At 48.3% G+C, this 23,642-nt stretch overlaps 1 protein-coding gene across 3 annotated transcripts; it reads right to left on the bottom strand.

The window, feature by feature from the left end:
* Positions 1–1,093: 1,093 nt before the first annotated feature.
* On the bottom strand, positions 1,094–17,002 carry LOC104661137 (cytochrome P450 4F8-like). 3 transcript variants are annotated; one of them, XM_030935288.1, is made up of 13 exons: positions 16,758–17,002; positions 16,151–16,349; positions 11,069–11,213; positions 9,269–9,322; positions 9,050–9,177; positions 7,094–7,215; positions 6,085–6,355; positions 5,681–5,747; positions 5,360–5,489; positions 2,708–2,841; positions 2,546–2,610; positions 1,962–2,044; positions 1,094–1,610 (listed from the first exon to the last, which is right to left on the bottom strand). In XM_030935288.1, exons 2-13 carry the CDS (start codon positions 16,346–16,348, stop codon positions 1,433–1,435), a joined length of 1,575 nt encoding a protein of 524 aa, XP_030791148.1. In that variant the 5' UTR covers position 16,349; positions 16,758–17,002; the 3' UTR covers positions 1,094–1,432. The 3 variants fall into 3 exon arrangements, with proteins under 3 accessions (XP_030791148.1, XP_030791147.1, XP_030791146.1); XM_030935287.1 differs by having other exon boundaries at positions 11,069–11,207; positions 16,644–16,799; XM_030935286.1 differs by having other exon boundaries at positions 16,644–16,798.
* Between the last annotated feature and the right edge of the window lie 6,640 nt (positions 17,003–23,642).

Raw genomic sequence — 23,642 nt, forward strand, 5'->3', positions numbered from 1 at the left:
ATTTTTTTAAAAAAGAAAAGACAGTGAAAAATCACAAAAACAGGATTCAAATAAAAACAGAAACCTAGAGATAAAACCAACATAAATTATATCTTCTCTCTGAAGGCATTTCTCAAATCAGGAAAATTCGGAACTCTGTTTCAACAGTTTTGTGATTGCAGAAAAAAAAAAAAAAAAAAAAAAACACCTTAAGCGTAGGTGTGATACAAGGAGGGAAAATGGTAAAAAGCCCCTCCTTGCATATGTGGAGCCTTCAAAGGGCTACATCTCTCAGGGTGAGAAAAAAAATAAAGCAAAACAGCGTGCAAGTGTGATTTCAGCTTATATTTAAACCACCTGGGTGACCTTGGTCACCACAAGCCTAGAGCGTCATTAAACATGAACCTCAACCAGCTGTCCTCCAAAGACTGCTCCCTAGAGAAAGCTGCCTTCTTGTGGCTGGGCGCAGTGGCTCACACCTGTTAATCCCAGCACCTTAAGAGGCCAAGGCAGGCTGATCACTTGAGGTCGGGAGTTCGAGGCCAGTCTGCATGGCGAAACCCCATTTCTACTAAAAATACAAAAAATTAGCTGGATATGGTGGCGGGTGCCTGTAGTCCCAGCTACTCGGGAGGCTGAGGCAGGAAAATGGTGTGAACCCGGGAAGTGCAACTTGCAGTGAGCTGGGATCGCACCACTGCACTCCAGCGAGGGTGACAGAGTAAGACTCCGTCTCCAAAAAGATAATAAAATAAAAATACAAAAATTAGCCAGGGGTGGTGGCAGTCACCTGTAATCCCAGCTACTTGGGAGGCTGAGGCAGGAGAATTGCTTGAACCAAGGAGCGGAGGTTGCAGTGAACTGAGATTGTGCCACTGCACTCCAGCCTGGGCGACAGAACAAGACTCCGTCTCAAAAAAAAAAAAAAAAAAAAGAGAGAGAGAGAGAGAGAAAGAGAAAGAAGGCTGCCTTCTTTAAATCCTACCAATATCATTTCAAATATGCAAATATGGCAGCCAATACCAGGCAAAGATGACCGAAACACTGACCCCATGACAAAAATGACAGTCATTGTAATAGATACAGACACTTTCAATGCTCAGACACACTGTAAACCAACCAGGCTTATTATTGTTTAATAAGGACAGTCATTTAAGAACAATGAAAACAGTGAAGAACCCTAAGGTGAGCAGAAAAAAAATAACTGGATGTGTTAGGAAATGAGAATTGAGATTGCCGAGTACGGATGTAGCGCCGCTCCACCGTGCTCACCCAGAGGGGCTGTCAGGGTCTTGGCTCAGAGACACTCCGCCCCCTCCCAGCCAGGCCCTGGATCCCTGCAGTCCTCCAGCGCCCCCTGCTGGCTGGCTGTGGGACTCAGGCACAGATTGATTCCCCGGAATCTGCAAGGAGACCTGAGGGCGCAGGGGCTCTGAGACCTCAGAGTGGTGGCTCACTGCGGGTTCGCGCTCAGGGGCTCCATCCGTAGCCAAAGTCCGTCCTCAGCGCGCAGGATCAACTCTGACTTCCTGCGGGGCTCCGCGAGGTCAGGCAGGATGCGGAAGCGCAGCAGCGTGAGCGCCAGGACCACCTTCATCTCAGCCATGGCGAATGTCTGGCCGATGCAGTTCCTGGGGGAGGGGGTGGGGACTCTGTGCCCAGGACAGCCATCCCGGCCCCATCGCGCCGGGAACCTGGCCTGGGACTCCCAACCCCACCCAGATCCGATTGAGGGGCAGAGAGAGGGACCCCGTGCCTGGGACCCCCATGTGGGCTTGCATATCCCCCGAGCTTGGCCTAGACTCCGGCCTCCAAATCAGACCAGCAGATACAGGAGTGGGGAAGTCTGAGAACACACACCCACTTTTCCTGGGATCTTATTCAAACCCTAGACTCCCTGAAACACGTGGCCCCACGTCAGACCTTGTCTCCACCTATGGCACCCTCACCCCATGCCCACCTCAGAATCCCCTGAGCCTCACCTGGGCCCTGCCGAAAAGGGAATAAAAGCCAGAGGTGATCTCTTCTGGAGATTTTCTGGGTCGAAGCGAAAGGGGTCATAGACCTGGGGAGTGAGCGAGTTAGAGCTGTTGGGTGGGGGCCTCTCAGGACACCCAGCCACCCCCATATAAGACAGATGTGAAGCCGGGGGCGGTGACTCACGCCTGTACTCCCAGCACTTTGGGAGGCTGAGGGGCGAATCTCATGAGGTTGGGAGTTAGAGATGAACCTAACCAACATGGAGAAACCCCGTCTCTGCTAGAAATACAAAATTAGCCAGGCGTGGTGGTGGGCGCCTGTAATCCCAGCTACTCAGGAGGCTGAGGCAGGAGAATTGCTTGAACCCGGGAGGCGGAGGTTGCAGTAAGCCGAGATCTCTCCATTGCACTCCAGCCTGGGCGACAAGAGCAACTCTTCATCTCAAAAAAAAAAAAAAAAAAAAAAAAAAAAAAAAAAAAAAAAAAAAACAGATGTGGGTGGAGTAGAGAGGGAGTATCTGCTTCCCCGGGACAAGATTTCTCCCCTGACCAAGCCCCAGGGATGGAGAAGGGGGAAGTGGTAGCACCTCAGGGTCCGGCCAGATTGAAGGGTTGTGATGGATCCCAAAGATGCTGACGGTGCAAGTGTTTCCTGTCCGGGAGGAGGTGCAGTCAGGACAAGGATCCCCACCACACGATGGGACCTCCACCCTGCCCAAAGCCCTCCCTGCCTGCCCAACTGTGGGCACCTTTGGGGATGACCCGGCCATCCGGGAGTACCACGTCCTGGGTGCAGCAACGGTGGATCCTGGAGACTGGGGAATGCAGCCGCAGGCTCTCCTTCAGGCACATGGTCAGGAAGGGCAACTGCGCCAGGTCATCCCTAAGGAAACATCCAACAATTATCCAGGGAGCAAACACAGCCTTCCTGCTGCCCAGAGAAACCCTCGCACCAACTTGTAACCACCCGGTGGATTCACCTTGCTCGCTGCCTAGAAAGAGCCGATTTATCAAGACAGGGGGTCTTTCGCGAAAGGGCTATATTCAATTTTGTTTCAAACTCAAACCATGAACTGAATCCCTTCCCAAAGTTAGTTCAGCCTATGCCCAGGAATGAATAAGGACAGCTTAAAGGTTAGAAGGATGATGGAGTCGACTAGGTCTTATCTCTTTCACTGTCATAATTTCCTCAGTTATAATTTTTGAAAAGGCGGTTCCAACCTCCCTCTCACCCTAAATCCAGTAACAAAACGAATTCCAGAAGAATCAAGGATTTAAGCACGAGAAAACCAAAGTCACAAAAGTATTAGAAGAAAACTTGATATGGTACTTTTAGAAGCATTTCTAAGCAAAACACAACACATAGAGGGTCTCCTTAAAAGTGTTAACCTATTTGCATTAAAAAATGTTTAAAATTATATAATGGGGCCGGGTGCCGTGACTTATGCCTGTAATTCTAGCACTTTGGAAAGCTGAGGCGGGTTGATTACTTGAGGCCAAGAGTTCAAGACCACCCTGGCCAACATAGCAAAACTCCATCTCTATTAACAATGAAAAAATTAGCTGGGTGTGGTGACATAGGCCTGTAATCCCAGCTACTCAAGAGGTTGAGGCACAAGAGTCACTTGAACCTGGGAGGCAGAGGCTACAGGGAGCAGAGACCATGCCACAGCACTCCACCCTGGGTGACAGAGCAAGACCCTGTCTCAAATTAATAATATAATATAATATAATATTGTGGGGAAAAGAGAGGTCAGCTTGTTACTGTGTTTATATAGAAAGAAGTAAATTTAAGAGACTCCATTTGGCTCTGTATTTGAGATGCTGTTAATCTGTGACTCTACCCCCAATCTTGTCCTTGCTAGAGACATCGCTGTGGTAATTAAAGTTGAAAAGATTTTGGGCTGTAAGGAATGTGCTTTGTTAGGCAAATGCTTAAAGCCTGCTTGTGGTTGAAGGTCAGTACCATTCTCTTAAATCTCAGTAAAAGAAAAACATCTGTCTCCTGCCCGTCCCTGGGTAAATGGAACATCTCCGTGTATCTGTATGTCTTACTGCGGATTTACTCCCTTATCTTTTGAGCAATAAATACTGAGGGAACTCAGGGACCGGTGCCGGTGTGGGTCCTCTGTAAGCACAGCACCGGTCCCCTGGGCCCCGCTTTTCTTTCTCTATACTTTGTCTCTGTGTATTATGCTTTTTCTCAAGTCTCTCGTTCCACCTAACGAGAAGCACCCACGGGTGTGGAGGGGCAGGCCACCCCTTCATAATATAATATAATATAATATAATATAATATAATATAATATAATATAATATGCTAAAAAAGATGAGGGGAAATCACCATAAAGATTATGAAATTGTTTTAATAAGATTCCCTCCATACTCTAGAATGAGATGGCTTAATATTGCGAAGGTGCCCTTTCTTTATAAATTAATCAACATATTCAAAGCAATACAATAAAAATCTAGCTTTTCATTTTGTAGGAACTTAACCATCTTATTCTAATTGGAAGAATTAAAGTTCATCAAAACCTAGGTCAATTTAAGAATAAAAGATCCACCAGGCATGGTGGTGCGTGCCTGTGGTCCCAGCTACTGAGGAGACTGACGTGTCAGGATCCCTTGTGCCCAGGAGTTCAAGGCTGCAGTGAGCTGTGATGACACCAATGCACTCCAGCCTGGGCTATAGAGTGAGATCCCATCTCTCAAAGAAAAAAAGATAAAATTAAAATGAAAGATTGAAGAAGATAAATCCAATCTACCACGTATTATGATCTATTACAAAGGTATAGCATAAAAATGAAATAAAATACTTTGCAAAAGATAAAGCGGCCGGGTGTGGTGGCACATGCTTGTAATCCCAGCACTTTGGGAGGCCGAGGCAGGCTAGCCACAAGGTTAGGACTTCGAGACCAGCCTGGCCAACATAGTGAAACCCCGTCTCTATTAAAAATACAAAAATTAGCTGGGCATATTGGCAGACACCTGTAATCCCAGCTGCACAGAAGGCTGAGGCAGTAGAGTATCTTGAACCCGGGAGGCAGAGGTTACAGTCAGCGGAGATCATGCCACTGCACTCAAGCCTGGAAGACAGAGTGAGACTCTGTCTCAAAAAAAAAAAAAAAAAAAAAAAGAAAAGAAAAGAAAAGAAAAAGAAAGAAAGAAAATAAAAAAGAATGATTTTAATTGTAATACATAGTAAAGGCAAAAATCCCACAACTTCTCCCTTGCTCCAGGCTGAGTACCAGGCCCTGAGTACCAGGCCCTGTTTCTGAGCTCTGCACCTATTCCCACTAGGCAGTAATAGCACAAGCACCAATAAGACCCTCTCCCTTTCCCACCTGAAGAACTAAACCAATAACAGGGACTCAGAAACAGGACATGAGAACCTGCACTCACCATTCAATCTCTTTAGGATCACGGTTCTTCAGGAGCTCTCGCACCTCCTGTCGGCAGCGCTCCTGACATTCCGGGTGCCTCGCGAGGTTGTACAGGACCCAGGAGAGACCACTGGCCGTGGTGTCATGGCCTGAGGGGCAGCCAGGTAAGCTTGGGTCTCTGGGCTGCTTCAGCACCAAAGGGTGGACAGCACCCATGCATCGAGGCCCTCAGGAGGAAGTGGGGAAGGAAGATGGGATGGGGTGATCCAGGGTCCACCCACCACATCCCTGGAATGGAGACACTCTTACCCCTAGTGACATCACACCCTGGGACCCTCACCCCCAAACATGAAGGTGTCAGCCTCTGCTCTTATGTCCTCATCTGACAACTCCTTTCCATTTTCATCCTGGAGACAAGACAAGACCTCTAAATCACACCAGCCAAGAAGGCGCCTCAGTCTAAACTAAAACAGTTCATGAAGATCCATATTCCAGGCAAGATTCCTCCCTTATCATCACTAGACCTGCCTAGCAGGACTCTTTCCTAGTCTCTTGCCTCCTGTTTGCTCCTCCTAGGAAGTCTTCTCCAGAGTCACCTCTAAAATGTATCTTACTTGTCCCTCCTTTCCTCAAGCACCTTCCATGGCTCCCCAGTGCCCTCTGGATCAAGTCCAAGTTCATGGATCTGACATTTCACATCAAGGTCCATTCTACTTCTGAAATTCAGATCCCAGAGAAGCCCACCTTGGCCAGCAAGAGCACATCAATGAAGTCCAACGTCTTGGACTTGACCTTGGCCTGCAGAAAGTCATCAACACCCTGGCTAGTGAGAGTGCGGCGCCGCTCCTGGATGACGGCATCTGTGAAGTTGTGCACTATGTCACAGGCCCTGCGGAAGCGTCGCCCATTGGGAGTGAGGAAGTACAAGAAGTCCGCTTGCAGAAACATGTGCTGGTTCCGTTTCACGATGAGGGCACTGAGCTCTAAGATGGCATCAATATATTCGCTGGGCTTCCTGCAGGGTCAGGCCAGGGAGAGGAAGCAGCTTCTAAACACATATGAAAGCCTGGGAGCACCTTCTAGCCAGAATCCCAGGACCACATTCCATGCAGAAAAGGGTGCCCTGCAAGCACACTTCACTCTCCACCTCCCACTCTGTGAGCTGCCTCCTGTCCCGGATCCCCAGGGCACAGCTTGGCCATCATGGGCATCTTCCCACCCTCTTACGCAACATCTGCTCCTGCCTGTTTCTCCTTGGTTTCTCTCAAATGTGCCCCATTTTCTCCACCAACCTCTGGCCTCTTCCTCTCCATGGTCTCCTTGCTTCCTGTGTCTACATAACAGTCAATCTTCCACAGAGTCAAACGTGCAAGCTCAGGACTGACCATGACCCTCATCGTCTTAAACACCTCCCGTGACTCCCTGGGAGCCTTGGATAAAGCTCATACCCCTTTGCATGGCTTTTCAATGTCCTTAAGTTATAGCTACTGCTGACCCCTCCAATCTCATTTCCAAGGTGTCCCCTTGATGGCTATTGGACGTGCTTCTGCTCATCCTAGCCTCCTTGCCATTACCCAAACAGTTCTACCTACCTGGAGAACTGATCTTTCTTATCCCCTTCCCTGGACTTCCATGCTCAATTCTGACTCATTTTCTCCAAGAAGGCACTTCCAGATGCCCTGATCAGTCCTCTCTCCCCAACCTACTCCCATAGGTCCATGGCCAAGATCCCAGGTCCTGGGGAAGAACTCACTCCTGACAATGGCTGTCAAAGCTGAAGACGCATTTCTGCAGACTGTCCAAGGTCATCAGGCTGATGTGCGCAAACATGTCCAGACGGGCACTGCCCTCCAGGGCCAGGCGTTGCCATTTGGCCTGGACCGAGAAGGGGACAGAGCCAGAACTGAGCCCTGGTTCCCCTGAGTCCCTTCCCATCCCCAACCTGCAGAATGGATTCCCTCAGAACCATCTTCTAGTCCTCTTCCCCAGGTATCCATCCCCAAGGAGGACCAAGCTTGTGAGGGACAGAAGCTGTTACTATTAGGACATGAAGGTCCAAGTCTGGGGGTCAGGTGACCTGGGTCCAAGTTCCAGCTCTGCTCCTTGCCTATGCACCCTTAGTCAACCCACTGTCCTCTTTAGGTCCCTCTGTCAAATCTTCAGTAATAGTTAAGATTATCTGCTTTGGGTTGGGCACAGCGGCTCACACCTCTAATCCCAACACTTTGGAAGGTGAGATGGGCAAATCATGAGGTCAGGAGATCGAAACCATCCTGGCCAACATGGTGAAATCCCATCTCAACTAAAAAACACAAAAACTAGCTGGGTGTGATGGCAGGCACCTGTAATCCCAGGTACTCAGGAGGCTGACGCAAGAGAATCACTTGAAACCAGGAAGCAGAGGTTGCGGTGAGCCGAGATGATGCCACTGCACTCCAGCCTGATGACAGAGTGAGACTCCATCTCAAAAAAAAAAAAATGATCTGCTTTGGTGCCAGATAACCAGGTTAGAACCCCTTCTGCACCACTTTTAGCTCACTTCCTAACTGTAAACTTAGGCAAGCTCCCTAATCTCTCTGACCCACAGTTTCTTCATCCATAATGTGGCAATTATGAGCATCTCTACCTCATAGCATTGTGAATATTGAATTAGACAACATAGATCATGGAATTGGCATATAGTTTCTGCTACACAGTAAGTGCTCAATAAATGTTACCTGTCATTATCATCCTCATCATTAGCACAGAGGCAAGTGATTACAGAAATGTCCCCCACTTTTTGCCCCTCATCCTTGGCGATGAGACTTGGCACCTCCTTCCATTTGCAGGCAGAACCTGAGTCTCCATTTCTTGAATTTGAGCTGGTCTTGAAACTGGCTTTCACCAGGAGAATGTGGTAAAAATGCTAGTGTGCTACTTCTGAACTAGCATCAGGAGGTACTAAAATGTTTCTGCTCACTCTCTTGAAACTCAGACTCCACTGCGGTAGTGAACCTAGGCTAGCCTCCTGGAAAATAAGGGACAAATGGAAGTGTCTGCTTGGAACACCGAGGCCAGTGAGTTTTAAAGTAGTCTGCTATGCAGAAACAGCTATGTGAATTTTTTCTCTTAAATGTAGTCTCACTCTCTCACCCAGGCAGGAGTGCAGTGGCATAATCTCGATTCACTGCAACCTTTGCCTCCTGGATTCAAGCAATTCTCCTGCCTCTGCCTCACAAGTAGCTGGGGTTACAGGCATGTGCCACCATACCTGGCTAATTTTTTTTTTTTTTTTTTTTTTTTTTTGTATTTTTAGTAGACATGGGGTTTCACCATGTTGGCCAGGCTGGCCTCAATCTCCTGGACTCAAGTAACCCACCCATCTCGGCCTCAAAAGTGCTGGGATTACAGGCGTGAGCCACCGCACCCTGCCATTATCCAAATTTCATCATAACTGCCTTTAGTTTGCAAGGCTTCTGTGAGGGAGACTAGTAATTAATGCCTTCTGAACGCCTACTATGTGCCAAGAACGTGACTTCAGTACGTGATCTTGACCACCTTTTCAGGAGAAATTATTATCCCCATTTTACACATGAAGAAACCAAGGACTGGGGAGGAAAAGCTATGGCATCAAAGCCACCCAACAGAGCCAGCATTTCAGACCAGATCTGCCTGAGGTCACTTCTCCTTTCCCAAGGCCCCAGAGGGGACCCGGCTTTGTGGCACTCACGTGCATGATGTTCGCGCTGTTACTGAAAATCTTCACATAGGGCTTCAGGATTTTGAAGTGGAAGGCGGGTGTCAGCAGGTGGCGGTGCCATCTCCACTTGTCACCGGCACTAATCAGGAGCCCATCCCCTAGTAGAGGCAGCCAAGGGCAATGGGCAAGGATAGCACCTTCCCCCGGCCCCAGAAGGTTGTCCCCATCCCCACTCTTCTAGTTACTCACCCAGCCAGAGCTTCACGGAGCGATAGCCACTCATATCCTTGGGAGCAACAGCAACTGACATGAATAAGGAACATCAGGGGTTATGGAGAGGGGCAGGGGAGGGACTTTGAGTGTAGGGGGAGGCTCCAAGCCAGGGGTTTGCACTTCCACCCTCCAGGTCCAGTAACTCAGGAACAGGGTCAAGGGCAAAGGAAGGAGGGAAGACAGAGGAGGAGAGTGGGGACCAGACCAGGCTGCAGTGGTGCAGTACAATAATGACACAGCCCAACATGGCACAGCACACCCCAGCATGCCTTGGCATGGCTCCTACATGATCCAACATGTTCTGCAATACCTGAGCATGGCTCAACGCTCTACAAAATGCCTTTACAGAGACCTAGGACACCCTCGCCAGGCACGGTGGATCACACCTGTAATCCTAGCACTTTGGGAGGCTGAGGCGGCGAATTGCCTGAGCTCAGGAGCTCAAAACCAGCCTGGGCAACACGGTGAAACCCCATCTCTACTAAAAAGTACAAAAACATTAGCTGGGCGGGGTGACGGGTGCTTATAGTCCCAGCTACTCGGGAGGCTGAGGCAGGAGAATAGCTTGAAGTGGGGAGGCAGAGGTTGCAGTGAGCCAAGATCATTCTACTGCACTCCAGGCTGGAAGATAGAGCGAGATGCCGTCTCCATTAAAAAAAAAAAAAAAAAAAAAAAAAAAATCTTAGGACGAGGACATCCTGTCTGCCCAGTACTCTCTGACATCTTTTGACATGGACCTGAAATATGTGGCATAGCCTGAGACGCGTTAACATGTTCTGACATGGACACAGTATACATGACCTGTCCTGATGTGACATGCTCAGACATGGACCTGAGAGTCTAAAATGAATTCCACGTGCACTACAGATGGGCCCCAGATAGGATTTAAATCTGGTCCTATTAGCGTCCCACGTGTAACCTAGGCTTGATTTAGGCTTCCTCAGTATCCTGCCACACTCCACACTAAGCATTAATGAGTGAGGCCCTGTCTCAAAAAAATTTTAAAAAAGAACTAAGAGGGAGGCCTCGATATGCTATGTGACCTTGAGAAGTCATTGCGCCTCTCTGTACCTCAGTTTTCTTACTCAGGAAATGCCTATCTCACAAGGAGGCTGGTGAATGGATGTCTAGTGAATGGTGGTATCTGCCTGTCCAGCATCCATCCTCCTCATGCCTTCCCCACTCTCAATCCAAGTCGTTGAGAAGACTCTCATCCCCTGCTCCAGAGCTCCAGAGCTGAGCATATGACCCTAAACCTATGCAATCAAGCTGCGGTGACTGGATAAGAAATTGGTTCTATGACCCAGGCCAGGCCAATTGAGGGGAATCCTGGAAATTTTCCTGGAATTACATGGAATTTTCCATGGGGGTTGAGCTTCTGGGACTTATCTGTAACAGCATGAGAGTGAAACCATCACAGAGGGATACAGAGCTAAGAGATGAAGACTGGCATTATGAAGGCCTGGATCCAGCTATGCCTGAAGACCACCCTTCCTGGACTTCACTTTTACTTCCTGACTTTTACTTTACAGTCAATGCATTCTCTTTCTTTGCTTAGACCACACAGGGTTGAGTTTTCTTCACTCACAACTAAAAGAAGCCTCAGCAGCCAGAGAGCACCAGGGACCTGCCCAGAGTCACCCAGCAGGTTAGTGCAGAGCCATGGTCTCTTTTGGATGTGCCCATTTTTCTGCTCAGCATGGCCTGTCCAAGGGTTGGAAGGGCTGGGAGCAGAGGCAGGGAAGAAGCTGCAGCATAGCCTCCTGAGAAAGATACCTGAAGCCTGGAGCACAGGGGCAGCAAACGTTGGGTGGACGAGATGCAGGACAGGGTAGAAAGGCCCAAGCCACCAGAGTTGGACATCATGGAACTGGTGGCCCAGATCCTCTATCAGCCTCATGTCTTCCTCATTGCCCTGCAGCTGGGGATAGACAAGGCTGACAACAGGCCTGCAGGGGGCCTCAGATGCTACCACTGCCCATTGCACCCCCCTACCCACCACACAACCCCAAACTACTCAGCCCTTTGACCTGAGACACAGCCCTCTTCCTGTGTCTGTGTCTATGTGCTTCTCTGTTCCCACACTCTCTTCCTCTCTCTGTGTCTTTCTCTAGATAGATACGTAGATGATGGATGGATGCATGGATGGATGGATGGATGGATGGATGGATGGATGGATGGATGGATAGATAGATAGATAGATAGATAGATAGATAGATAGATAGATAGATAATAAGATAGATGGTTGGATGGGCCCACAGATAGGATGGGTGGATGCATGGATGGATTGGTAAGTAGGTGGACAGGGAGTAAGGGATGGAGTTGGATAGATAGACAGACAGACAGACAGATAGATAATAAGATAGTGAGATAGATAATAAGATAGATGGTCGGATGGACCCACAGATAGGATGGGCGGATGCACGGATGGATCAGTAGGTAAGTGGGGAGGGAGGGAGGGAGGAAGATGATAGGTAGGTAGGTAGATAGATAGATAAATAGATTCAATAGACAGATGGACACACAGATAGGATGGATGGATGGTTGGATGGATGGATCGATGGATGGATGGATGGATGGATGGATGGATGGATGGATGGATGGATGGATATATGGATAGGTAGTTTGGTCAGTCGGTAGATATACAAGCAGATAGATAGAAGACAGATAGACAGGCCGGGTGTGGTGACTAATGCATGTATTCCCAGCACTTTGGGAGGCTGAGGTGGGTGGATTACGAGGTCATGAGTTCAAGACCATCCTGACCAATATGGTGAAACCCTGTATCTACTAAAGATACAAAAATTAGCTGGTTGTCATGGCACGTGCCTGTAATCCCAGCTACTAGGGAGGCTGAGGCAGGAGAATCGCTTGAACCCGGGATGTGGAGGTTGCAGTGAACCAAGATCATGCCACCACACTCCAGCCTGGGCGACAGAGCGAGACTCCATCTTGAAAAAAAAGTAGATAGATAGATAGATAGATAGATAGATAGATAGATAGATAGATAGATAATAGGATACATGGATGGATGCACAGATAGGAGGGATGGATGGATGGATAGGTAAGTAGGAAGGTAGGTATGTAGGTAGATAGGTAGGTAGGTACTAGGTAGGTATATAAGTAGGTAGGTAGATAACAGGATAGATGTATGGATGCACAGATAGGATGGATGAATGGATAGGTAGTAGGTAGGTAGGTAGGTAGGTAATAGGACAGACAGACAGATGAGAGAAAGAGAAAGGTAGGTGACTAATCCATACATGATAAATAGGATACATGGATAGAGAGATAAGAGGGACAGGTATAGATGAGAGAGATGTATGAGTGATGGCTACGTAGATGACAGACATGGTCAATGACAGATATAGATATGTGCGTGTATGTGTTTCTTTTACTTTCTGTTTATGTGTTCCTTTTTCTGTGTCTTTCTCTCCCTCTCCTCTCTCTCTCCTTCACTCTGTCTCTCACTGTTTCTCTCTCTGTCTCTGTGTGTGCATCTTTTTCCCTATCTCTGTTTCTCCCAAGTCCAACTCTCCATCTCTCTCTCCCTGTCTCTCCCCACCAAAACTTGATCGTTCACCCCACTTGCTATTTATCCCAAATTCATAACTAATCGCAGTCCATTGAACTTTCTCTCCTGTCTCCCAGTCCCAGCACAGCCTCCTGCCCCTAGCTTTAGGTAGGTACCCCCAGCTTTGCAGCAAGCTAGCAGGGGGCAGATGTAGACACAGCCCTTCTCCCAAGCCTGGCTGCACCACCCCAGACCAGGCTCCACGTCCCACCCCAAGGATAGCCCTGAATTTCAGTTCATGGGAGAATGTTCTGTCTCATACTCCCATCACTCCCACACCTGTGCCCAGGCTGGAGCCAGCTGGGAAAGACTGAAGGAGATACCCAGAAAGATCCAGAAGGAAGTGGAAGAAAATGGGTAGAAACCAGTCAGGGAACAAGAGCAGAAGTAGCAGGTGAGTGGGAGAGGAGGGACTGGAGAATCAAAAGACACTGTCTTAGTGTGGACTCTCTAGAAGCAAAACCTGAATTGCAGATACTTCTGCAAGGGGTGCTATAGAAAGGAGCTTTTAAAAAAAGGTGGGGCGGGGAGAAACCAGGTAGGGCAAGGGAAGGAGGCAGGCAGCTGATAATTCCCCTCTCCTGTTCACACACCCTCCATGGCTCCCTATGGTTCTCAGAATCAATCTCCTCCTCTCCCTCTTTCCTCTGCCTCTCACCCTGATTGCTCTGGTGGCACCAAACTCTATCTTGCTGCTCAAAAGCCAGGTGCTTGCTCTCTCACCTCCAAGTCTTCGAGTGGGCCCAACCTCCACACAAAACTATCTTTCTCTTTCTCTTCTTTGCTTAAAAAATTCCTACTCATCGTTCCAGACCCACTTCCAAAAACCCCTCCTCCAGGAAGCCTGCCTGCCTGCCCCAATGGCAGAAAACCTGATTCCCCTCAAGGGTCCCACAGTCCATCTCTCCTTCAAGCCAGCCCTGACCACAGAGGATGTGGAGTGTCTCAGTCTATTTCTGTGGCCACAAGATTGGGGGTGCCTCCAAGGTAGAAACTCACCTGAGTCTCTCCAAGGATCCCAAGAATGGAGGTTGGTAAATAAGTGAAAGTAATAAAAGATGACCAAGGGCATCTAGAGCCACAGGACCTTGGGTCCTACAGGATCAACACGCAAGCTGGGCAAGAAAGGGCCCGCAGGCTTTGGACACTGCCTCCCGGGTTCAAGCGATTCTCCTGCCTCAGCCTCCAGAGTATCTGAGATTATAGGCACCCATCAGCACACTTGACTGATCTTTGTATTTTTAATAGAGACGGGGTTTCACCACGTGGGCCAGGCTGGTTTCGAACTCCTGACCTCAGGTGATCCACCTGCCTCGGCCTCCCAAAATGCTGGGATTACAGGCGTGAGCCACTGCACCGGCCATCTCATCTTTTTACTTAAACTCCAATGACAAATTTTAAAACCTGAGATCTCATTCTATAAAATCTGTATCATGTTTTCATGTAGCTTGATGTTTTAATTATTCTTCCATCAGTCTTCACAAGCATAATTATTAATGTTTTCACATCCTGCCAATTCATTCCACAAATCGTTATTCAAGGTAGATGGTGTCCATTCTACATTCAGGTGATAGAGCAGGGAATAGGGTGGGTGAAATCACTTTTGCTCTCAGGGAACTTGCAGTGGTTCATATGGCTTTACCATAATTAGTTCACTAGTTTTGAAACCATGTTTACTATTTATCACTAGCGTAACAAATGCAATGGAAGTCTCATGTAATTACGTTACATATAACTGATTATCAACTGAATATAGCATCCCCCAAATAAGTTATTTGTATAGTTTGATGTTTTTGATATATACTGCAAAATTACTTTGAAGAAGAATTTTATAAATATCCACACGCCTATCTGCTCTGTATGAAGGTGGACAGCATTACACACTGAAAGCCTTCTATGTTTTTTTTAAAAGCCTTTATCAATGTAATAGTCAAGAAGTAACATCTCGGCTGGGTGCCATGGCTCACATCTCTAATCCCAGTACTTTGGGAGGCTGAGGCAGGCGGATCACCTGAGGTCAGGAGTTCGAGACCAGCCTGGCCAACATGGTGAAACCCCATCTCTACTAAAATTACAAAAAAAAATTTTTTTTAATTAGCTGGGTGTGGTGGTAAGGGCCTGTAATCCCAATTACTCTGGAGGCTGAGGCAGGAGAATCACTTAAACCCGGGAGGCAGAGGTTGCACTGAGCCGAGATCATGCCACTACACTCCAGCCTTGGTGACAAAGCAAAACTCCGTCTCGGAAAAATATATATATACACATACAAAATTTGCCAGGCATGGTGGTACATGCCTTTAGTCCCAGCTATTAGGGAGACTGAGGCAGGAGGATCGTTTGAACCCAGGAGGTGGAGGCTGCAGTGAGCCGAGATAACGCCACTGCACTCCAGCCTAGGTGACACAATGAGACCCTGTCTCAAAAAAGAAAAAAAAAGTAACATCTGAAATTGTCTTTATTGATTATGAGATTGCATAGATTTTCTTAAATTCGTCAATAATCTCTGTCTCTATTTATTCAAACTGCCTATGCAAAACTTTTGCCTGTTAGCCAATTGATAGTATCTCTAATGGATTTGTAAGTGTAATTTGTGTGCTTTTGTCTGTAATTTTTATCAATGGTTTCCTTTTAAAAACAGAAAGAGGCTGGGCACGGTGCCTCAAGCCTGTAATCCCAGCACTTTGGGAGGCCGAGATGGGAGGACTCCTTGAGACCAGCAGTTTGAGACCACTCTGGGCAACATAGTGAGACGCTGTCTCTACAAAAAATCAAAAAAACTAGCAGGTCTGTTGGTGCACAACTATAGTCCCAGCTACTGGGGAGGCTGAGATGGGAAGATAGGTTAAGCCCAGGAGGTCAAGGCTGCAGTGAGGTATGAATGCACCACAGCCTGGGTGACAGAGCGAGACCCGGCCTCAAAAAAAAAAAAAAAAAAAAAAGATTATGGCCAGCCAGGGTGTACCTGCTCTGTGCAGTCCACCTAGAAGCCCCAAGTAGAACAAGGATGCATTAACGTGGGGAAGACAGGCAGGAACTTGAGCCAAAGCAGGCTTAGGGTGGGGAAAAGAGAGAAAGAAAAAGTCCTGGGGCCATGGAGTGGACAGAGAGGAGGAATGAATCTGGTTGGGTCAGTGAGAGAAGAGGGGCTCCCCTCGGTCTCCCTCACTCCTCTGATGTCCCAGACCCAAACCCACCCTCAATATCCAGCTCCCTGAGCCCTATTCCTGCCCCTCTACAAGTCCATCCACCCTGAGACGCCAGACCCGTCCTGCTGCCACACTCACCATGCTCAGGTGACCCCAAAACCTGTTCCGTTTGGGGGGCTGCCGGAAACACCGGAGGCGGCGGCAGTTCTCATAGAAGGCGTAGGTCCAGGCCAGGACGCGGGCCAGGAGCCAGGAGGCCCCGACCAGCAGTAGGAGCAGCCACGGGGACGCTGCCACCGGCCCGAGGCCCAGCCAGGACAAGCTCAGCGTCACCATCCTGCAGGGCAGACGGGATGGAGGGTAAAGTCCTGAGGCCCAGAAAAGAGCCCAGGGAGCTTCGGGGACATTGGACAGGGACAGGGACGGGAGGTGCTGGAGGCAGGGAGAGCTCAGAGATGACAAAACAAGGGCTGAAAGCAGAGAGGGAAACCCAGCAACAGCCAGGAGAAGAGGTGGAGAGAGAAGACGTAAAGAAGAGAGAAGGGAGAGAGAAAGAGAGACAGGAAGCCTTAGAGTCCCGAAAGGCCCAGCCTGAATCACTACAGGCTGCCAAGGGCTTGGTTTCAGTTACCAGGAACGCATCAGCCCCACCAGGACCAGCTCCCTGGAGCCATCCCAGCCATGGGCAGTGCCGCTCCCTCTCCCAGACCAGGACCCTCCACCCCCGACAGTTCCAGCCTGGCACCTTCTGTCGGGAGCAGCTTGTCCCACACAACTTCCTCTTCCCTCCTCCTGGGGCTTCTTTGTACCTGGCCCCTGACCTAGGCAAGGCTGGGCTGGGATGGCCAGTCAGGGGTAGCCAATCCCCATAGGCCATAGGCCTGGCTGCCTCCTCCCTGCCTGGACAGCCGGCCAAAACCTGCAGGCGGTAGCAGCTGGGTGCAAAGAGGAACCAAGTCAGTGGCACAGTTCAGAGTGGGAACTGGATCTTCAGGGATCAGTATCTCCTGCTTGAACCTGGGGCCTAAGAGACTCTGGGACCCCACGTTTACAGCTACCCCTGCCCTGCCAAGGCCACATAAATCATGAGGTTGGGAATTCAGGCGTCAGGCAAGGAGGACCAGGCAGGCCAACCTTGCACCCAAACATCTCCCACACATGGGCTGGGAGGACGCCATGCACCATTTTTCGGTGCAGAATTAGGAGACTTCGAGAAGGGAGTCTCTGGCTTCTGACTGCACAACCTGGCAGAAGTTCAAGTCCTGCCTCCAGCCAGCCCAGGGCTGGGTTGACACATGACGGCTAGGAGCAGGAACAAAGAACAAAGAATCCAGCCTCGCTGAGGATTACCCAGGTCAGATTCTGGGGATAAAGAGAACTGGAAGAGTAAACCAGGAAACTGTGGTCAGTTTTGTTTGTTTTAATGCAAAGCAGAATTATTTGCATGCCCAGCAATGAGGATTAGGAAGCTAGGTAAAAAGAAAAGAAGCCTTCAGCAGCAAATGGAACTCATCAAGACTCTTTTTTTTTTTTTTCTTTTTTGACACGGAGGCTTGCTCTGTCACTAAGGCTGGAGTGCAGTGGCGTGATCTCGGCTCACTGCAAGCTCCGCCTCCCGGGTTCACGCCATTCTCCTGCCTCAGCCTCCCAAGTAGCTGGGACTACAGGCGCCCGCCAACACGCCCGGCTAATTTTTTTGTATTTTTAGTAGAGATGGGGTTTCACCGTGTTAGCTAGGATGGTGAACTCCTGACCTCAGGCGATCCACCCGCCTTGGCCTCCCAAAGTTTTAGGATTACAGGTGTCAGCCACCGCGCCTGGCCAAGACCTTTAAGAAGCTAACTGTGGGATCTCACTCAGTGTAGAAGGAGGGGTGGGAGGCATGGGGGGCAAGAGTGAGAGGGGGCCGTGAGCTGACGGGGTCAGGCATGGGATAGCAGAGCCAAGGGACTCTGGGTGGAGTCCTCGTTGCGCCCTGTCCTTGCTCTGACTGTGGGCAGTGCTGGGTCTCCTGGACTCAGTCTTCCTATCTGGGAAAGTTTTTTTGTTTGTTTTTGAGGTGGAGGCTTGCTCTGTCCCCAAGGCTAGAGTGCAGTGGTGTGATCTCAGCTCACTGCAAGCTCTACCTCCAGGTTCAAGCTATTCTGCTGTCTCAGCCTCCCAAGTAGCTGGGATTACTGGCACCCGCCATCACACCTGGCTACTTTTTGTGTTTTTAGTAGAGACAGGATTTCACCATATTTATCAGGCTGGTCCCCAACTCCTGACTTCAGGATCTGCCCGCCTCGGCCTCCCACAGTGCTGGGATTACAGGTGCGAGTCCTCAGGCCCAGTCCCAAGATAGGAGTAAGTTTGAAGGATGGAGCTGCTGAATGAGAAAATTGGAATAGGTATTCCCCCTGTGATTGATCAGATTTTGGGGAGATGCCCAAAATTTCCTTCCCTAACTAAGGGCTACCTACATACCATGTAGCCCTGCCTGATCCAGTTCAGGTCCTAGAGCACATTGGAGGGCCCTGGAGCTGGCAGCAAGCTGAGATGCACAGATTCTGCTCCTTCTCTACTGGGGTGGCTCCACCTGGTCCACCCCACAGATGAGCCAGGGGCAAGGCCAGGGCCCCTTGGAGTAGGTGGGAGGCAACAGGGTAGATGCCCAACTAGGTCTGGAGAGAAGAGGGAGGGAGGAGATTAAAAACAGAGAGGTGCCAAACCTTGCTCCAGCCACACAATGAAGTAATTAAACATTACCGTGGGTGAAAATGAATCCTGGCACATAGTAGGTGCTCATTTAAAATTTAGGGAAGAAAAGGACTTTTCTAGCCATGAGCTATATAAGAAGTGGATACTCAAAATGTGCTCCTTGGACCAGCAGCGTCTTGGAAATGCAGAATCTCAGATTCTAACCCAGAACGCTTAAAGGTGATAGCCCCAAAGTCTTTGTCATTGTCTTCAGCAAGAGGAAGAGCTTAATTTCTTTCCCCTTGAATCTGGACTGGCCTGGGATTCAGAACAGAAGTGGCATGTCACCACCTCCACCACACACTATTGGTTGCTTAACCAATAGTGCCTGTGTGACAGTGAGACCTCATCTCTGCAAAAAAATAATAATAATAATAATACAAAAATATTAGCCAGGTGTGGTGGCACATGCCTGTGGTCCCAGCTACTTGGGAGGCTGAGGTCCCAAGCTACTCGAGTTGCTTAACCAATAGTGCGTGGTGGAGACGGTGACATGCCACTTCTCTTATGGGAAATTAGCAGAATCAGACAAGCTAGACAGTGACTGAGGGGGCTGTTCTGGACTCGGTAATCAGGCAGGGACGTCCCAAGAAGAGATCTTTGAGCAGGAACCTGAATGACATAAGGGAGTGGGCTCTGCATAAGGGCCCTTCCCGGAAGTTGTGCCAGGTGGGTAAAGCACGAGGTGGGACACACATGTTCATTCTTGCTTCCATCCTCAAATGCACTGATAACCAGGGCTAGAGGGGTGCCTGCAACCAAAAGACACAGGAGAAGCAGGAATCGGATGCACTGGAGACCCATGTGGTGACCGATAAAATCTCACTCAGCACTCACACCAGAAGCCAGTGTTGAAGTTTGATTTAACACGCTCAAGAACTCAAAACCCAGCCAGGCACAGTGGCTCGAGCATGTAGTCCCAACACTTTGAGAGGCCAAGACAGGTGGATCACTTGACCCTAGGAGTTCGAGACCAGCAACACAGTAAGACCCCATCTCTGAAGAGAGAAATATATATATATATATATATATATAATATATATAAATATAAAATATATATATATTTGTGTATATATATATATATTTATATACAATATATATATATACACACACACACACACACATATATACACACACACACACACGAAGAATTAGCCAGGTGTGTGGCACATGCCTGTGGTCACAGCTACTTGGGAGGCTAAGCTGGGAGGATCGCTTGAACTCAGGAGGTCGAGGTTGCAATGAGCTAGGATTGCACCACTGCATTCCAGCCTGGTGACAGAGTGAAACTGTATCTCAAAAAAAAAAAAAAAATGACAAAGAAGAAGGATGAAAACCTAACAAGCCCCTTAGTCCATATTGAGGGCAGGACCAGCAGGTGTAGCTGTAACTGACACATTTGCAGCCTGGGTGACAGAAGACCCCATGAACTGGATTGGGAGACAGAAATCCTAGAAGGGAACTTTGGAAAAGTTCAGAGGTCACACAAGAGCTAGGAACCACCACCAGAGCATGTTACACGATGTTACTCAATGATTTCCTCTCTTCTTTTTATTTTTAATAAATTTTATTTTTTAATGTATTATCTATTCTGGCCAGGTGCGATGGCTCACGCCTGCAATTCCAGCACTTAGAGAGTCCAAGGCAGGCAGATCACTTGAGGTCAGGAGTTCGAGACCAGCCTGGCCAACATGGCAATACCCTGTCTCTACTAAAAAAAAAAAAAAGCCAGGCTTGGTGGCCTGCACCTGTAATCCTGGCTATCCAGGAGGCTGAAGCACAAGAATCACCTAAACCCAGGAGGCAGAGATTGCAGTGAGCTGAGATGGCATCACTGCACTCCAGCCTGGATAACAGAGCAATACTCTGGCTCAAAAACATAAAAATAAAAACAAGAAAGGAAAGAAAAGAAAACAGAAAATGGTCAGGGATTGTGGCTCACGCCTGTAATCCCACCACTCTGAGAGGCCGAAGCAGGCAGATCACATGAGGTCAGAAGTCCAAGACCAGCCTGGCCAACATGGTGAAACCTTGTCTCTACTAAAAATACAAAACTTAGCGTGGTGGTGCACACCTGTAATCCCAGCTACTTGGGAAGCTGAGGCAGGAGAATCGCTTGGACCTGGGAGGCGCAGGTTGCAATGAGGCAAGATCATACCACTGCACTCCAGCCTGGGCGACAGAGCGAGACTCCATCTCAAAAACAACAAAACAAAACAAAACTAGCCTACTGCCATCCACTACTCCAAGCCTCAGAAGGGAGACTTGGAGAGAGGACCCTTGGGAATTGCAGTGTCATAAAAAGAGGTCATTTGCTGCCCCTTCTCTCCCTATGCAATAGATTAAAACTGGCAGCAAACTCTTTGCTACCTTCCCCTTGAGAGGCTGTGACGGTTAGTGTTTTATGTCAACTTGGCCCAGCTATAGTATCCAGTTATTTAGTCAGACAGTAAACTGGGTGTTGCAGTGGAGTTGTTTTGTGGATATAATTATAGTCTGTGGACTTCTTTTTTTGAGACAAGTTCTCTCTCTGTTGCCCAGGCTGGAGTGCAGTGGTGCAATCGTAGCTCTCTGCAACCTCCACCTCCTGGGCTCAAGCAATCCTCCCACCTCAGCTTCCCAAGTAGCTGGAAGGCCGCAGGCACATGCCACCATGCCTAGCTAATTTTTGTATTATTTGTAGAGATGGGATCTCCCTGTGTTGTCCAGGTTGATCTCAAACTCCTGGACTCAAGAGATCCTCCAACCTCAGTCTCACAAAGTGCTGGGGTTACAGACAATCTGTTGATTAAGTAAAAGAGATTACCCTGGATTATGTGAATGAGCCTCATCCTGTCAGTTGAGAGGCCTTAGAGCAAAAACTGAGTTTTTCAGAAAATGAGAAATTCTTCCTTGAGACTACAGCATCAGTGCCTGCCTGAGTTTCCAGCCTGGTGACCTGCTGCAGCTATAGATTAACAATTTGCCAGCCTATAACCGCATGAGCCAAATTCCTTAAAGATATATGTCTTTTTTTTTTTTTTTTTTTTTTTTTTTTTTTTGAGACGAGTTTCACTCTCATTGCCCAGGCTCAAGTACAATGGCGTGATCTCGGCTCACTGCAACCTCCGCCTCCCAGGTTCAAGCTATTCTCATGCCTCAGCCTCCTGAGTAGCTGGGATTACAGGCTCCCACCACCACCCCCAGCTAATTTTTGTATTTTTAGTAGAGATAGGGTTTCACCATGTTGGCCAGGCTGATCTCGAACTCCTGACCTCAGGTGATCCATCTACTTCGGCCTCCCAAAGTGCTGGAATTACAGCCCTGAGCCACCTTGACCAGCCAGATATATGTCTTAAAATGAATTTACATCTAGTTATAGTTTTGTATATATAGATCTTAAGATGTTGAAAATATGACTTAAGATAAATATATGATATAGCTTTTTTTTTTTTTTTTTTGAGACAGGATCTTGCTGTCACCCAGGCTGGAGTACAGTGGCGTGATCACGGCTCACTGCAGCCTTGATCTCCCGCACTCAAGCGATCCTCCCACCTCAGCCTCCCAAGTAGCTGGAACTAAAAGTGCATGCCACTGTACTGAGCTAATTTTTGTATTTTTGTAGAGGTGAGTTTTCACCATATTGCCCAGGCTGGCCTCCAATTCCTAGGCTCAAGCAATCCGCCCACCTCGGCCTCCCAAACTACTGGGATTACAGACATGAGCCACCACGACCAACCCAGATATATCTTAAAATAAATACATAAATATTGGTTGGTTTGTTGATTGGTTGATTGATTGATTGATTGATTTTATTGATTCTGTTTCTCTGAAGGACCTTAACTGATACAGAGGTGCAGCCTACTTCCCCACTCCTTGAATCTGGGCTGTCTCTGTGTCTTCTAGGACTTCAGGGCCTAGGTCATAAGCAGCATTATAGCTTCCTTCTGCATCCATTGAAATAGACACCTTGGACTCAGCTGTCATGTAAAAAGGCAGCACAAGCACCCCCGTGGAGAGGTCTTATGTGAGAGAAACTCAGACCCCTGGCAAATAGGCAGCTCCAAATTGCCAGCCATGAGAGTGAGCCACCTCAAAGTATCTCTTCCAACCTCAAATGAGCTGCCCACACTGATGCTGTCTAGGATGGAGAAAGCCATCCTTGCTGAGCCCTGCCCAAATGGTAAATTTGTGAGCAAACCAAAAGTTGTATATATTCTGATACAGATAGGAGTTCATACACATACCAAAAAAAAAAAACACAAAAAAAAAAACCCAAAAAACAACAAGCAAACAACAAAAAAAAATTTGTATATCTCTTTTTTTTTTTTTTTTTAGATAGAGTTTCACTCTTCTTGCCCAGGCTGGAGTGCAATGGCGTGATCTTGGCTCACCGCAACCTCCACCTCCCTGGTTCAAGTGATTCTTCTGCCTCAGCCACCCAAGTAGCTGGGATTACAGGCTTACGCCACTATGCCTGGCTAATTTTGTATTTTTAGTAGAGATGGGGTTTCCCCATGTTGGTCAGGCTGGTCTCGAACTCCCAACCTCAGGTGATCCACCTGCCTCAGCCTCCCATAGTGCTGGGATTACCGGTGTGAGTCACCGTGCCCAGCCTGTTTATCGTTTTAACCTACTAAGTTTCCTGGTGGTTCAATATACAATAATAGATCATTGAAAGAGATACATTTCCCAACAAGTTTGGAGTCATCAAAAAATTGATAATGGGCTTGGTGCAGTGGCTCACGCCTGTAATCACAACAGTTGGGGAGGCCAAGACCGGCAGATCACTTGAATCCAGGAGTTCCAGTAAGGAAGGAAACCACTATTACTCCTGCTGCCCTCCTCCCCACACCTTGCCTAGTTCACAAGACAGGAGGAAAGACTGAAAGCAAAAAGTTAGAAAGAAACA

This window comes from Rhinopithecus roxellana, chromosome 8 (assembly GCF_007565055.1).
Source record: "Rhinopithecus roxellana isolate Shanxi Qingling chromosome 8, ASM756505v1, whole genome shotgun sequence".
Classification (NCBI taxonomy): Eukaryota; Metazoa; Chordata; class Mammalia; order Primates; family Cercopithecidae; genus Rhinopithecus; species Rhinopithecus roxellana.